The sequence below is a fragment of the Chiloscyllium plagiosum genome, unplaced genomic scaffold (assembly GCF_037043375.1).
Source record: "Chiloscyllium plagiosum isolate Xiang-an unplaced genomic scaffold, Cpla_swu_hap1 HiC_scaffold_6, whole genome shotgun sequence".
Lineage (NCBI taxonomy): Eukaryota > Metazoa > Chordata > Chondrichthyes > Orectolobiformes > Hemiscylliidae > Chiloscyllium > Chiloscyllium plagiosum.
Genome location: NW_028270144.1, coordinates 84,627,549 through 84,645,177, shown reverse-complemented (window position 1 = coordinate 84,645,177; position 17,629 = coordinate 84,627,549). Strand labels below are relative to the sequence as shown.

Sequence of the window (17,629 nt, the reverse complement as noted above, 5' to 3'; positions counted from 1 at the left end):
CTTCTGCTTTCTTACAAAATCCTCACACTGAGTCAGGCTTCCAACATTAAATTTTACTTAAGCAGAAGGCTTTCCATTTGTTTTCAATTTATTATTAACTTGCAATGGGATGTTAATATGTGCTAACATTTAGGTTTGCAAATATGCACAACTTCACAAACTTTGACCCCATGGCTAAGGTGCTGTGCTGTTTTGGGCAGAATGAATGCAACAGGTCACCAGAACAGTTCCTTTGAACTTTGCCCACTAACAAAGTCTATCCCAGACTAAACCTTTTGTTCAGAATCTTGTCCCTCAAATTATTCGTTATCACAAAATCCTTCTGACCAAGTTAAAGTTAATTGGAAATGATGTACAGCTCAAAATTCAGAATATGGAGACCCTGCCATGTGACAGAAATTAGAAACAAAAAACAACTAGTGATGTATTGGAAGATCACACTAAGCAGATGGGAGTGGACCAATGTTTAACTGGTGGTATATGACATGCTTGCAATGGCTGAATGAGAATGTTGTTGTAACAGTTAATGTTACCATTGTCCAGTTAATATTTGTTCATTTGTCTTTTATAACAACACAATATGAAGACCAACCCCCTATTCTATCCCTGTAACCCTTCATTTCCCTTAGCTAATCCACCTAGCCTGCAAATCCCTGGACACCACAGACAATTTAGCATGGCCAATCCACCTAACTTGCATATCTTTGGACTGTGGGAGAAAACCGGAGGACTTGGCAAGATATGAGCTGAACGTGCAAACTCCACACAGACAGTCGCTGAAGGCTGGAATTGAACCTGGTTCCCTGGCACTGTGAGACAGCAGTGCTAACCACTGTACTGTCCATGTATGGCAGGTTATTTTTTGTAACCCCTCTTTCCACTGCCATGTAGATTTTCCACTGCCGTGTTTTTGCTAGATTTTAGGATTGAATAACTGAAACAGCAATTCTACACCCTGAAATTGCATTCTGATCCAAATCTGTACAGTATCATTTAAACTCCAGTATTTGTTAAATATTATTGCGACATAAGAAATATGAGTAAGAGTATTCTATTTGGTCCTTCAAACTTAACACCATCATGGCTGATCTTCTATCTCAGTTCCATTTTTCTGACCATATCACATATTCCTTGATTTCCTGAGGGATCAAAAATCTATTGATCACAGTCTTTAGTAGATTCAATTCACAAATTCTGGAGTAGATAATTCCAAAATGTCACCATTTTTTGAAGAAATTTCTCATGTCAGTTCTAAATGACAGACCCTTTCATTTCAAGCTGTGACCTTGTGTGTGATTTCCCAGCCAAGGAAAACTTATTGATAATCTGGCAGGAATTCTGAGGCTTAGTGATCTCAGGAACAGGCAATGGTTACACATTGAGAGTAATTGGGTGAATTATTGACTGTGTTTACTATATATATATATATATATATATATATATATGTGTGTGTGTGTACATATGTAAGGAATAAGTAATTAGCAAGACGTGAGTTGGTGGTGCGTGAGTCCAAATAAGACTCTGACCAGAAAAACATATGTCTGAATCTGTCTAACCAACATTTCACCCTCTGGGTTTTTATCAGTGGTAGCAGAAAATGGCTAGTTGTTTGTCAATCAAAGATTGAAAACAAAGTATTATTCTAACCCTCAGAATGGATTTGGAAAAAGCTTCAGTAAGATGGCTGAAACAACATGTAAAGTATTGGAGTATAATTACCTGCTGTGTTCTGAATGGGAACCTTAGGACCAGTCTAAGAACAAAGTTACTCTGTGAACATGGATACTTCTTTCTGAAAAGGAAATGAAGTATGACCACAGCACCTTCGCTACCGCACAAAAACAAGATGATAAGCAAAAATTTATCAAAAATTAGAGACTGATGATTTGAATCATGGATGAAGGTTTAGTCAATCATTTACTTTTTTAAATGCATTTTAACAAACAATGGTTTACTAACTGGTTATGGAGTGTGGTCAGATTTGGACAAATTTAGAAAGAATCAAGATAGTTCCAGAGAACTATAGAATAGTTCCATAGAATAATTCTGTATATTCTATGCACGACTGCAGAAATTAAATGTAGGAAACCTTAATAAAATGCTTTGAAAAGAATTCCTTTCCAGCAACACTCGTAGCACAAATGGGACATTTTGCCATACAAAAGAAAATGGAGAACGTAATGAGGTGAAACCATCTGGATATAGATTGCAGACAACAGTACAAGGGAAGAATTTTAGCTGAGACAAGGATAGAAATGTTCTTGAAAATGTTGAGAAGTAAAAAGAATTGAGAAGTGCTGAGGGTGCAGTCAGTTATTGTTTCAAGTGTGTTTCAAAGTACCATTACACCATGATCCATCCCAAATTTTAAAATAGATTATTTGAAACTAAACACAGATTGAAGATTTAGGACTGCAAAATGGCTAATGTATCGCCTGTTTAAGGAAAGAGGGAGGTAGAAGACAGGACACTATAGACCAATTAGCCTGACCTCAGTCATTGGTAAGATTTTAGAGTCCATTATGAAGGATGAGATTGCAGAGTGCTTGGAAATGCATGATAAAATAAGGCTGAGTCAGCACAATTTCACCAAAGGGAGGTCATGCCTGACCAATCTGTTAGAACTCTTTGAGCAGGTATCAATCGAGTTAAATATAGGAAAGCCAGTAGACATGATCTATTTGGATTTCCAGAAGGCCTTTGACACGATACCGCAGAGCAGGCTGCTTAATAAGATAAGAGGTGTTCGGGGAAAGATACTGGCATGGATAGGGGATTGGCTGACTGGCAGACGGAAGAGGTCTTTTTCAGGTTGGCAGCCAGTGACTAGAAGAGTTCCACAGGCATTTGTGTTGGCAGTACAATCATTCATGGATTGTTTTCAGCATTGTTTTTGCTGGAGTCCAGGTGAATGAGGGGGATCTCATAGAATTCTAATAGGACAAGACAGGGTAGATGTAAATTGCATGTTCCTGATGTTGGGTGTGTCCAGAACCAGGAGTCATAGTCTGAGGATTAGGGGTAGACCATCTAAAACGAAAATGAGGAGATATTTCCTCACCCAAAAAGTCGCGAGCCTGTGGAATTCATTACCATAGGAAGTAGTTGATGCCAAAACATTGAACGTATTCAAGAGGCAGCTAGATATAGTATTTAGGGCAAAAGGTTATGGGGAGAAAGCAGGATTAGGCTATTGAGTTGGATGATCAGCCATGATTGCAATGAATGGCAGAGCAGAGTTGAAGAGCTGAATGACCGCCTCCTGCTCCTATCTGCTATGTTTCTATACATTAATGATCTAGATGAAGGAACTGACGACATTGTTGCTAAGTTTGCAGATGACGCAAAAGTAGGAGGATGGACAGATAGTGTTGAGGAAGCAAGGAGATTACAGAAAGACTTGGATAGGTTGGAAGAGTGGATAAAGAAGTAGAATACCCTGTGGGAAAATGTGAAGTTTTTCACTCTTTGGTTGGAAGAATTGATGCAAATACTATTTCCTAAATGGGAAATGGTTCAGAAATCTGAAGCACAAAGGGACTTGTGAGTTGATTCTCTTAAGGTTAACATACAGGTTCACTTGGCAGTTAGGAAGGCAAGTAAACACTAATTTCAAGAGGTCTAGAATACAAGAGCAGAAATGTACTGCTGAGGCTGTATAACACTCTGGTCAGACCGCATTTGGAATATTGAGAGTAATTTTGGGCCCTGTATCTAAGGAAGGATGAGCTGAAAATGTGTTGCTGGAAAAGCGCAGCAGGTCAGGCAGCATCCAAGGAGCAGGAGAATCGACGTTTCGGGCATGAGCCCTTCTTCAGGAATGAGGAAAGTGTGTCCAGCAGGCTAAAAAAAAAGGTAGAGAGGAGGGACTTGGGGGAGGGGCGTTGGAAATGCGATAGGTGGAAGGAGGTCAAGGTGAGGGTGATAGGCCGGAGTGGGGGCGGAGAGGTCAGGAAGAAGATTGCAGGTTAGGAAGGCGGTGCTGAGTTCGAGGGATTTGACTGAGACAAGGTGGGGGGAGGGGAAATGAGGAAACTGGAGAAATCGGAGTTCATCCCTTGTGGTTGGAGGGTTCCTAGGCAGAAGATGAGGCGCTCTTCCTCCAACCGTCGTGTTGCTATGGTCTGGCGATGGAGTAGTCCAAGGACCTGCATGTCCTTGGTGGAGTGGGAGGGGGAGTTGAAAGTGTTGACCAACCCAACCACCCTGTGGCTCAACACTTCAACTCCCCCTCCCACTCCACCAAAGACATGCAGGTCCTTGGACTCCTCCATCTCCAGACCATAGCAACACGATGGTTGGAGGAAGAGCACCTCATCTTCCGCCTAGGAACCCTCCAACCACAACGGATGAACTCCGATTTCTCCAGTTTCCTCATTTCCCCTCCCCCCACCTTGTCTCAGTCAAATCCCTCGAACTCAGCACTGCCTTCCTAACCTGCAATCTTCTTCCTGACCTCTCCGCCCCCACCCCCACTTCGGCCTATCACCCTCACCTTGACCTCCTTCCACCTATCGCATTTCCAACGCCCCTCCCCAAAGTCCCTCCTCCCTACCTTTTATCTTAGCCTGCTGGACACATTTTCCTCATTCCTGAAGAAAGGCTCATGCCCGAAACGTCGATTCTCCTGCTCCTTGGATGCTGCCTGACCTGCTGCGCTTTTCCAGCAACACATTTTCAGCTCTGATTTCCAGCATCTGCAGTCCTCACTTTCTCCTCCAAGGAAGGATGTGCTGGCATTGAAAGGGGTCCAGAGAGGTTTATGAGCAATGCCCTCAGTTCCTTCATCTAGATAATTAATGTATAGAAAAATTAAAGATAGGAGCAGGAGGAGGCCATTCGCCCCCCCCCCGACCCTGTTCCACCATTCATCACAATCATGGCTGATCTTTCAACTCAATAGCCTAATCCTGCTTTCTCCCCATAACCTTTTGCCCTAAGTGCTATATCTAGCTGCCAATTCTGTGGTAATGAATTCCACAGGCTCACCACTCTTTGGGTGAAGAAATATCTCCTCATTTTTGTCCTAAATGGTCTACCCTGAATCTTGAGACTGTGACTCCTGGTTCTGGACACACCCACCAGCAGCAACATCCTCTTTACATCTACCTTGTCTTGTCCTGTTAGAATTTTATAAGTCTCCATGAGATTCCCTTCACTCGCCTGAACACCAGCGAAAACAATGCTGAAAACAATCCATGAATAGTTGTAGTCCCAACACAGACGCCTGTGGAACTCTTCTAGTCACTGGCTGCCAACCTGAAAAAGTCCCCTTCCTTCTATCTGGGGATGAAGGGCTTAGCATATAAGGAGAATTTCAGGACTCTGTGCCTGTACTCAATGGAGTTTAGAAGAATGAGGGGGTATCTGATTGAAATTTATAGAATACTGAGAGGTGTGGAATAGAGTGGATATGGAGATGCTAGGAGAGACTAGGATCTGAGGACACAGCCCAGAGTGAAGGGACAACCAGTTAGAACTCACATGAGGAGGAATTTCTTCAGCCTGCTGGCAGTTAATCTGTGGAGCTTGTTTTTGCAGAGGGCTGTAGAGGTAAGTCATTGAGTGTATTTAAGAAAGAGGTTCTTGATTGGTAAGGGGGTTACAGGGAGAGGGCAGGAAAATGGGTTTGAGGACTATACCAGTCACAATCGAATGGTGGAAAAGACTCGATGGGCTGAAAAGCCTAATTCTGCTCCAAGGTCTTCTGGTTACCTCACTCAGAATTTACAGGAGGTCACCCAAGATGCAACAGTTTGTGATGGCTGCATGGGGAGAGCTCAGTGTGGATGAGTACATCCTGGAATCGCCATGTCCTGTTGCTGACCGGAATCAAGGAAGTCCTGTTGGCCACCAGCAGTAATGTGGTGCAGATCAATTCAGGGTGAATCAGGCAGAGAGAAGCCTGGTGTTGACCCTCATGCAGCTGTGGCCACCAGGACCTAAGACTCCTTCAAGATCAACTGGCAGCAGCTGCACCACCTCCAGGAGGATCCAAATTACTGAATGGCACCAGCTGCACCTCACCCTCTAGGAAGATCTGATCTCCTAAGCAGCATGCGGGGATATAGAAGGAACAGCTTTTGTGAAAGGGAGCACTTCAAAATATAAAGGTGGGAGACAATTCCGCATTGGAGGACATGGGTTACTGCAGGAAGGAGTATCATCAATGGTCGCCACTACGCTGGCAATGGGGCTTGGGATGCAGAACAGTGCATCATGATAGTTGGCATGGCTAAGATGTAAGGCCAGGATTTAGGATGTAATGTTGGGAGATAAAGATAATAATAAAAGAGCTGGTTGAGAATGTATGGAAGCTCAGAACTGAAGAGATTAACATGGAGTGCAAGGAAGTAACAATATTTGAGGAGGGAATTCCTAGATTACAAGGCTGAGATTGTGACCCGCTCTGTGAAGTACAACTTGAGTTGCCTTCATTCCTCATCTGGGTTGTAAATACTCACAAGAAATAAAAATGGCTACCAATACAGAGCAGAGTAAGTGGGAGTTTTCTGTCTGAGCATGCGGGGTCTACTTATAAGTGATGCCGTTTGAGGGGCAATTGAATTAATCAGGCATTTGCACAGGACAGGTTAAAGACATTTGTAACATAATACTATACATTATGAAATGTGGAGGTAGCAGTGACCAAATATGTGGGTTACAGATCCTGAGGCCACAGGTAATCTGGACCATGTCATTAGTCATTACAAATTTATTGTAGCCTTCTTTATGAGGCAGATCTAGTCACAGGTGACCTGGCAAGTGCCACCTATGGGCCACAGTTTACAAAGACAATCCTAAGATCTCTAAAGCTGTACACATGCACAGAGCTTCTTTCCTCACACCTCGAATTGTAAATACTTGCCAAAATGCAATAAGCTGTACTGAATTTCTTGGCTGGGTTACAATCGCCTGCTGTATTTGCATGGTGTGGCTTGTTTTACATATATAGGTCCATTATGTCAAAGTTTCAAGTAGAGGCATCCCATGACCCTCCTTGGTGGAGTCCTCCTTCTCCCAGCCTATGGACTATAGTAAACTATAATTTGTGATATGAATGCTGATTGATTACATAATGGAGAGCCTATTCTGTTTCTGATATTTCCTAAACAGCTCCATTGAAAATGTGACTAACGGATCCAGCCACAGCAGGGGTTATCATCCCTGAGGATGCAATGCAATGAAAGTGCAGAGAAATTGAGAAGAAACAAATGCACCAGCAAATCCAGGACCAGCAGCAACTTCCAGCAGCTGCCAAACTGCCTCCATATGAAAAGTCACAGTTGAAGGTCCCCTCAGGATGTGCAGGAAGTACAAGGGGCTCAGAGTCTATTGTCCTCGATGTCATTTGCTCCAGATGAGCAAGACACTTTGGCCGGGCCGATTGAGGTTGTCACAGAATTATGCCTTCTGCTGGAGTGCAACTTCTATGTGTAGGTGATGACATTGTCCCAATAGCTGTCAGGGTACCAATGTTAATGGTTCCAACTGTTTGAAGCTTTTAATAATGTGATACTCCCACATCGAACAACGAGAAGATTTTATGCTACACTAGCCATTCTAACATGGTATGGTGCTAAGAATGATTAGCTTCATTCTTGTATCTGCAGTTACAGTGACAGTCAATCAGACATGTACTGATGTAAAATAGCAATACAGTCAGGAATGTGAAGCTGCTTGCAATAAATTGTCACCCGTGCCTCATACGTGCCCTGAGAAGTTTTTCTTGTTTCCCTTCTACAATGTGTTCTGTAAAAGGCTGTTCACGGATGGCATTGTTTGATCTGACTTAAATGTGACATTGGTGGCATGAATCCCAGAAAGTTCTGACAGTATGTTGCCATTTTATGACAGAGATGAGGGAACCTTTTTTAATATTGGTCTATTGTGCAACTTTGCTACTCTCAGAAGCTGTAGATGAGGTAATTAAATAATTTTAGAAAACAGAGGTGGATGGACTAATGTTAGGCGAGGGAATCAAAGTGATTACACAATCATGGGATTGTATAATTCAAAACATGAACAGATCAATTATGATTTTATTGAATGGCAGGCTCAAGGAGCTGAATGGCCTGCTTCTGCTCCTATTTCATTTGTTCAAGTGCAGGAGGATTTATAATTTCCCTTTATGGGAGGATGGTAAATGTTGCTTGGGAAGTTAAAAAGATCAAAACATTCATTGTAAATACAGCAGCATTAGAAACTCTTCCTCTTGTTTAGGTGCTTAATGTGGCATTTTTCTTAGGAAAATATTGGGAAAAAATTCAAAAAGGGATTTAGCAGCAATACCATTAAATGCTACATTGATAATATATCATTACAGCATAATGTATCTTTTACAAAATGCATCAATGAAAAAAGCTTGAAGGATACTGCAGTTTTAAAATTGATGCAGGAAAATGGAGAAATCTCTAATTTGAAGTGGGTGCACAGCAGCAGTCACTTAACTGATTGCTTTAGCAAGTAAAGGGCAACCCCTAAGAAACTATTAGAAATATTGGAAAATGGCATTTTGAACATTATATTCCCTTTTTTTTATACATTAATCTACTGTCATTTTGCACATTATGTCATGATTTGTGTTTTTAATATTGTTTGTTTTTCATTATTATTGTATATACATTATTTTATAAAGAAAAAAGAGTAATGTAATTATCTAGTGGAGAAAGTGAGGTCTGCAGATGCTGGAGATCAGAGCTGAAAATGTGTTGCTGGAACAGCACAGCAGGTCAGGCAGCATCCAGGGAACAGGATGCTGCCTGACCTGCTACGCTGTTCCAGCAACACATTTTCAGCAATTATCTAGTGGAGTCTGGCAAGGATGCCTGAGACCAAATTGACCTGGGGAACAGGTGATGAGTAATAGAGGGTAACTGGATAAGAACCTGACTTAGTTTATGTATACTATACTATATAATTTTATTATTATTATTCATTCATTGGATGTGGGAAATGTTGGGTCATCCCTCACTGCCCTTGAGAAGTTGGTTGTGAACTTCCTTCTTGAACTGCTGTAGCCGAGTAGTTCAACAAATATAAATGGAACTTCTTCCAATGCATTTACATACTTCTTTAAATAAGGAGACCAAGACTATACACAATAGCAAAGTGGGGTCTCGCCAGTGTCCTGTGTAACCAAAACATAACTTCCCTACCTTTGTGTTCCATGTCCTTTGCAATAAACAGTAGAATTTTATTAGCTTTCCTAATTACTTGCTGTGACTGCATACTAACATTTGCAATTCATTCACAAGGACACCCTTATCCCTCTGCATCCCGGAGTTCTGCAATTTCTTACTATTTACATGATTTTTAAAAATTATTTCTGCCAAAGTAGATAATTTCACACATTATGTTCTATTTGCTAGATCTTTGTCTACTTACTTGGTCTTTCTGTGTTCCTTTGTGACTTTCCTAAGTCCTTTTCACAACTTATTTTTTCTAAATTCAGCAACCAGATTATGTTGTGTTCAGGGCACCACACTTTAGCAAGGATGTGAACATATTGGTTCCAGGAATAAGAAACTCCAAATATGAGGATAGATTGGAGGAGGTGAAACTGTTTATTTTCTTGAAGAGAACAAGGCTAAGTGGAAATGTTTTCAAAATTATGAGGGATATGGACAGAGTAGATAGGGAGAAACTTTTCCTACCCATAAGAAGATCAAGAATAAGAGGTCACAGATTTAAAGTGTTGTGCAAAAGAAGCAAATGAAAGATGAGAAAACAACTTTTTTTCACCCAGCAAATCATAGAATCCCTTCAGTGTGGAAGCAGGCCACTCAGCCCATCGAGCCTACACCAGCCCTCCAAACAGTATCCCATCCAGACCCATCCCCTACCCTGTAACCCTGCATTTCCCATGGCTAATCCACCTAGCCTACACATCTCTGGATACAATGGGCACTTTAGCATGGCCAGTCCACCTAACTTGCACAAGTTTGGATTGTGGGAAGAAACTGGAGCATCCAGAGGAAACCTAAGCAGACAGTCATCCAAGGGTGGAATTAAATCAAAGTCTCTGGTGCTGTGAGGCAGCTGTGCTAGTCACTGTGCTGCCCCCTAAATGGTTGGAGCCTTGCTTTAATAACTTTTATAATCACATCAACATTTTCTCTGACAGGTCTCATGCTAGTTAACCTGTAGCTTCCTGTATTTTGTCTCCCTTCCTTTCTGAACAAAGCGAATACATTTTCTGTTTTTTCAATCTATTAGAAGTTTCCCTAAAACAAGAAAATTTTGAAAAATTCAAACCAACACATGACCTTAGGATAACGTCAGCCAACCCACACTTTAACAATTTACTCTATAGCATTTCTATAGAAATTGGAATTTTCTTGAGTTCCTATTACCCTTCCAGTTTCTGATTTACAGCCATTTTTGGAATCTTACATTGTATCCTGCATAGTGAAGACCATTGCAAAATGCCTGTTCAATTCAGCTATGATCTTGTTAATCCGCAGATTCAGATTATAGAAATCTTTGTTAGATCTTTTCAAAATATCTCGAGACTTTCTTACTTTCTGTTTTTATATTTCTAACTAGCTTTCTCTTGTTCACTTCTTCTTACTCATTATTTTAAGTCATTCTTAGCTCTCTTTTACATTCTGCCACTTTTCTGACCTGCCACTCATTTCTGTGCAACTATATGCTTTTGCTTTAGTTTTTTTTAATATCTTTAATTTTTTTGATTGATCATGAATGATGGGTCTTCTCTTTAGAATTTCTCTTGTTTGAATATATCTATTCTATGGTGTAATCTGCAATATCCTCTTAAATGTATGCATCCCTATGACCTATCCTTTTAAGCTCATTTGCCAGTTCATTTTAGCTAGCTCTGACTTCATGCCCTTTTAATTGGCCTTATTTAAGTTTGAAATATAATCTTGGACTTAATCATTTAACTGAGTGTAAAATTCAGTGATATTATGATCACAACTATCTTGGAGTCCTTCATTATGAGATCACTAATTAATCTTATTTCATTGCACAGTACCAGGTTTAGTATAGTCTGTAATCTTGTTAACTCCAGAATGTGCTGATATAAGAAATTCCAAAGACTTCCTATGAACTCCACTTCTATGCTATCTTTCCTCATCATGTTGGAAAAGGTCATTGCCCAACATCTATCTGGTATGAATGTTACTTGTCACTTCTTGGACCAAGTCTACATATTGTCCAGATTTTCCTGCATGTTGGTATGAACTGTTTCAGTCTCCATATCAGTTGCAGATGATATCGAGCACCATTCAGTCATCAATGAACATTCTCCCCTTTGACCTTATGCTGGAGGAGCGAACATTGAGGAAACAACTGAAGAAGGTAGGACCTGAGGATACAAACCTGAGGAACTCCTGTAGAGATATCATCAGGGTGAATTAATTGGCCTCCAAAAACCATATTAAAGAATGACTAAAAATACCTTAATTAGGAGTGGTTTATCCAAACACTCATTACCTGAAATGGAAAAGTATCCAATTTTCCAAAACTATCACCCCTCAAAGAGCACAAAAAATAATCAAAATGGTGGTTTTTGTGAACTGTATGTCTGGAAGGATGCTTCTTGCAGCACATTGGAGAATATACAGATAGGTGAAGAAATAAGTGGAAGCTTGGGACAACACTAAATTCAAAAATCTTTTGAAAATATAATTGATTGTTCGAGGTCAGTAATTCCTTATTTACATAATTAAGTATGAATAGTTTTGCCTTTTGAATGTGTTGGAGGACAAACCATGTCCCACTTTTACGCTAGTGACTGCTATATTCTGTAGTTTATAGGTCTCATAGGTATTTTAATAAACTAGGGAGTGAGCATAAGTGTATTAAGTAAATGGGTTAGGTGTTAGTAGCATAGTTAGCCAGAGTTGGTACATGTTTTAATCATCTAACTTACCTTCAACAATTACTGAAGTGAGTCAGAACCTCTGAGTCTCTGATTCTAACTCAGAGTTGGGCATCTTGATGGAAGATTCCAGGCACATGGTAAATTGCCCATTGGAAATTGAAACTTCCGGAGCAATTAGTGCAAACTCAATGGTTAAAAGAAAGAAGAAAGCCCTCAAGCATCAACTGAATAAAAACACTTTTTTTCAGAGTGATATATTTTTGGTCATGTCAGTGTTTAATATGTTTAATCATAGCACAGAAGCATGTAAATTATCATGAGGACAAAATTATTCATTCTTGACATCTTTTAAAAACAGGTATTTTGAAAATGTTACATCACTCAATATTTAAAATTACAATATCTCAAAACTGCACCCTTTCAAAAAATATGTAAATGTGGTGAAGTCCAATAAACTCCCAGAGGTGTATTCTTTATTTTCTAAATGGCATAAACTGAAAGACTTTACCGGAATTTCATTATAATTGTTGTGGGAATTGCTGCTTTAAATCTGTTTTGCCAACTTAAGCTGTATGACAGGGATCACAGAGGCATGACGATCTGACTTTTCAAAATGAAACGGGTTAATTATTACTTCATGATCATAATCTCATATGTAGTAAATTAATCCAGTAACATTTTGTGATCAATTTAGTAACTGGATTTTTTTAGGTATTTTTTACAGAAATATATACATATATAATGCAAAACTTCAACTGAAGATTTCATTATAACTTCTATGAAGAGTTCCTGAATGCATAAGACAATATATTTTATTGTTGGTTTATGATTTGCAGGCTGTATTAGTAAGTCCTTCTGTCACCTGATGCCCCTCTCAAGTTCTTTTTCTAAAATACAAGTTAAGAATGTGTGAAATTTGACCAAAACCTGCTGTTACTGACTGGCAGCAGTGGAATGTTATTTGTTGCAGATGAATGAAATGATACAGGGAGGCAAGAAGTACCAAAATTAGACAGTGAATGATAAAGTGTTGGCAGAAATGCAATTAAACATTTCTCTCTTTTGTATTCATTAGCTTTTTAGCAAGAATTCAGTTCATACCAGAAGGTATTGACACATTGGATGGAACTTAATTGACCCTGTCAGAGTAGCGTAATGGCAGGAGGGCTGCAAGACTCAGACGGGAGTACTTCCATCAAAAAATACAATTCCGAGGTTGGAAAAAATTATCCCCATTATGTTGGGGGTGGAAAGGGCCTAGCACTGGAACTCATCTGTTGTCTGTAGGATATCAATTAGGCTCTTAATGAGGTACATTACAAAATTTATAAACTTTCAGAATTCACTGTCAGCTCAAAATGAATGGAGCTTGGTCAGCTTTTCTGTGCCTGTCAGAGCCCACTCAGTTTCTCTGTGGCATTTTCACAGCTGTTCAATGTTCGATCAAAGAAATTTCTTTTGAGAAGGGGAGAAAGACTGAAATCTACTCCCTAGTTCCCACTGCACCCACCCCCAAACAAATCCTTCCCCATCATCTCCATTCCTCTCCACTCAGCTGTGTTCTGGGATCCAGTAGCAATGGACATAAGAACATTACTAGTAGTTGTCACTCCTTGGATGGTGAAGGCTGGCAGCAGGGAAGGTTGGTTGAAGATGAGTGAATTGTTAGATGAAGTGCCTTGGCAATACCTGGCATGAAATGCTAGTGCTTTTTGAGCAGCAGCCACTCGCCTGCCATAGCTGAACTCTTCAGTTTCACTGATTAAAGGCATTGAAGCTGTCAGTTTCACTGAACAAGCATTCCCACCTGGGAATTGGCAAGTTACTTAAAACCTTTTGGAAAGTTGGGAAACAGGTGCTCTACTTGAAAGCCAAAATTTAGGGATAAAATAATACAAGGTATTTTTTTTCTTAATTCTTTCACGGGCTGTGGGGGTCAGTGGTAAGGCCAGCATTTGTTGCCCATCCCTGACTGCCCTTGAATTTGGTGACTTCCTAAGCCATTTCAAACAATAATGAAGAATTATACAGCTCTGGTCTGGAGTTGCATGTGAGCCAGACTAGGTAAGAATGGCATATTTACTTCACTAAAGGACACTGGTGAACCAGACAGATCTTTTAAACAGTCAATGATAATTGCCTTTGCATTACTAAGAGTCAACTCTTTATATTCTGGATATATGAATTAAACTAATAAATTTAGTTTAATCCAAGAGAGGATTTGAACCTGTGTCCCAGTTCATTTGCCTGAATTTGTGGATTACTAGTCTGTTGACATTGGGTTAAGTTTCTAGTTATTTACACTCCAACTGCACAGTTACTCCTAGCTCTTGTGAATCCATGCCTTGAAAGATTTAGGGTTGATACAAGGACCATGAATGTAATCCCCATGTACCAGGACCTCTAGGTCCCAGTCTGCAAAGCAGAATGCTAGTATCTCTCTGTTTAACATGTCTGCAACAATTGACAAGGTCTGTGCAGGGCAGCTGCAGACTGCCAAAGCTTGACTGGGTACTTGGCTGGGCTTTAATGATGGCACTGGTGCCAGGAATCCTAGGAGGTCCAGGCAGTGACCAGTATTTTATCTGTGGTGAGTGAGAGCATAAAACAAGTAGGGTATCATAGGGGCATGGTGTAGGAGATGAGGCAAATTTGCGCAAATAACAGGAGAAAAATCTTAGGACTCATGGAGAGAAGCCCTTCATAAAACCAGCCGAAAATGGCACCTATTTCTGGTGAATATTATGATTTTGATCCTGCCTAAGTGCGAGTTGCATTATATTTTTTTGAAGGGATTCTCATAAAATTTCCCACCATATCCTACCAAACCTGCCTCATTAACTGGCTTCCCCACCCCCGGTACTCCTCACGTCTGATTCTATCTCCATCTTACTGCATGCTATTCCAAGAACAACCCGCCACTCAACAGGTATCCGCTGAAAGTCCAGCATTCTTTGTGTGTGCACCATCTTTCAAAGGCTGCTATGTACCTAGATGAATATTGTCGATGAGGGGCAACACCAGATTTCTAATGTAATGGCACAGCAGCCTCAAATTCAGGCTGCTCACAGTATTTAGCTGGCATGGCTGATACTTTCTTGCACATACAACACTATTCGCACACCCCAGTCACTGTTTAACCACCAGGGCCACACAGTTTACCTATCCTTAGCTACATCCTGTATAATCACTCTCTCTCTGTCACCACTACTGTATCCCCAATACCAACTGGACACCCACAACTTCTCATTGTCCAGTAGGGAATATTACATACAGGCAAACTATTGAACAATTTCAAACATAATCTTTTATTTGCAGACAACAAAAGTAAAACCAAAATAGAGACTGCAGGTCGACCTGACATTACAGACCAAATGACCATTGTGACCAATGACCAGGCTACAATCTAATATGGTCTGCTGCAGCTAGCTTTCATCTAATGAACCCAAGTGTCAGTGACATCCCATCTGGCTATATCACCCAATGCGGCTGAGCTCTGTCATGGATAAAAAGAGCTTCCTACTCCCCAATGTCCTCATCTTCCTTCTCAAATAACTGTGCACGCTCTCCCTGCTCATCACCTTGTTTGCATGCTCCAATTGCGCAGAGCACAGCACACCAGGATGACACAACACACCTGTCTGGCCTGCACTGGGGGGACCCACCAGACTGGTTCAAGCACTGGAACTGTATCTTCAGCAGCTGTATCGTCTGCTCAACCTTGCCTCTAGTTGCAGCATCGTTTCTACTCCATCAGTTAGATGCTCACAGAATGGTGTCATGGGCCATGGTCACAGGGAATGATGCTTGTCCCTCGTAAATAGCCTTCTAAGGCACCTGGACCCTTAAACACACCAGATACACAAAACTGCTCCAGGAGGCAGGGTGGCTGCCAGGGCAGTGGACACATACCTCCAGGGTGTGGTAACACAGATCACCAGAACATGAATGGAATGGAATGGTACCCCTTCATACTGATGAATTCCACCACATTGAAATATGGCACCTTCAGTATCATATGTTTATAATCAATGGCACCTTGCACATCGGGATGCCAGCTATGTATATGAATGTGACTGCAGCACTGACCTCGTCACCAGCAACTGCTGTAGTCTTGCACAGCTGGCATCAGTCACTGTCCTGATGTATTTGTGTTTCCATGACTGAAAGATTCCACACAGGTCAACCATCATTCCCGAGAAGGTGCCAGTCACATAGAAGTTCAAAGTGGCTGTCACCTTCACAGTTGACTCCTTCAGGTATCATTCCAGCATCTGGCATAACTCCATCTGGCATTCAGAATCTACATATGCCCAGGAAATGAAGCTTGGTCTGAAAAATGCTGGCCCTGCTTTGGGCCCCACACATCCTGAGGCACCCTGTAGCTGCAACCTCTCCCTGAGCTGGTGGTCATGACAAAGCATGGAAGGTGCGATCATGCAGCTAAACACTCAATAGGTGAGTGCTAAGAGAGCAATGAGCAACCCTGAGATGCAGCCTCGTCTAATCCATGGGCATGTATGCAAAGTGTCTTTGCTGTGGTCTTTTAATGCCATTTGCCAATGCGCTGTGCAATGCAACTGAGAGATGTCATGTGTTGGCAGATGTTGAGAGTCAAATACCATGGATGAGGGGTCCTTATGGCGTCTGCCCATGGACTATGCCACAAGATGCTGTTTGATGCTGAGCAATATTGAGGCTGGTAACAGCCAGCAGTTAGTTGAAGTCACCAGGTACCCATGCTGACTTCCTACACAAGAATTCTCGACTTTGGCGTGTTCAGCCCATTGGATAAGATAGGAAGCTGAATATTAAAGAGGCAAGTTGTGGCTTTAACAAGTTGTAATCATCCTTAGTTGGCAACTCACCATTGCATAGCGAGAAACTTGCCATGACACCCATTAAAAGCACAGAGGACACAACAAAATGCTTCCAACATTAAGGTAGGCTTTGCTGGACTTCCAATTTGATTCAGCCATATAACTCACTGTAGCCCATGTTGTCAGACTCCAATAAGATTCTGCCCATAGTGTTTCACCAGCAGTTTTGTTGGCAGACACAGCAGAATTCCTACAGTATAAATGTGTTTTGATTTATGCATGTCTGGAATTAGGATGAAGTTGGCTTTATAGATAATTTTCTAACTTCATATGTTAACAAGGAGCCTCGCTAATCAGAAGCACACAATAATGAGGGTCATTGACTGAAATATCAATTCTGTTCTTGCTTCATAGGTGCTGCCAGATCTGCTGAGTAATTCAGTCTTTATCTTGGAAGTTCAGGCAAATACTGTGCTAACTATACAGGCTCAAATATCATGTGACCAAATTTTTTGGTGGACACTAATAGCAAGCTATCTGTTCAGCTGGAAAGATACCACTTATATCCTCAATCTCAGAAACTACTGTTTGCTTTTCATCAGGATGGTGTACTGTCACCTGAGGACGTGGACCTTGTAATGTCAGCAGGTTTGGGAATGCGTTATGCTTTCATGGGTCCTTTTGAAACTATTCACCTCAATGCAGAAGGTGAGTGCTGGTATCCTCTAGTTTATCGTATCAAAACGATATCACATCACCAAAGTACTATTGTATTAAAATAATTCTTATTGGCTGGAGAAAAGGTTAAGATCAAGAAGAACATGGGTCTAGTTATAACTTTTGCCTCTTTGCATTCCTTGAATCAGAGCAGTGATTGTGTCGTGTACAAAACCTGACTGACTGAAAGAGTGGGCTGAAACTTAGCCAGAAACTGAAATCCACATTCAATGACGACGGA

The 17,629-nt window shown here is 41.0% G+C and overlaps 1 protein-coding gene across 2 annotated transcripts in view; it reads left to right on the top strand.

Annotated features, from left to right (window-relative positions):
- cryl1 (crystallin, lambda 1) overlaps positions 1–17,629 on the top strand; it is a 97,060-nt gene that overhangs the window by 68,086 nt on the left and 11,345 nt on the right. For both annotated transcript variants that reach the window (XM_043691913.2, XM_043691909.2), the window contains one exon: positions 17,274–17,379. In XM_043691913.2, coding sequence (XP_043547848.1) covers positions 17,274–17,379 — 106 coding nt within the window. The remainder of the gene's footprint in view (positions 1–17,273; positions 17,380–17,629) is intronic.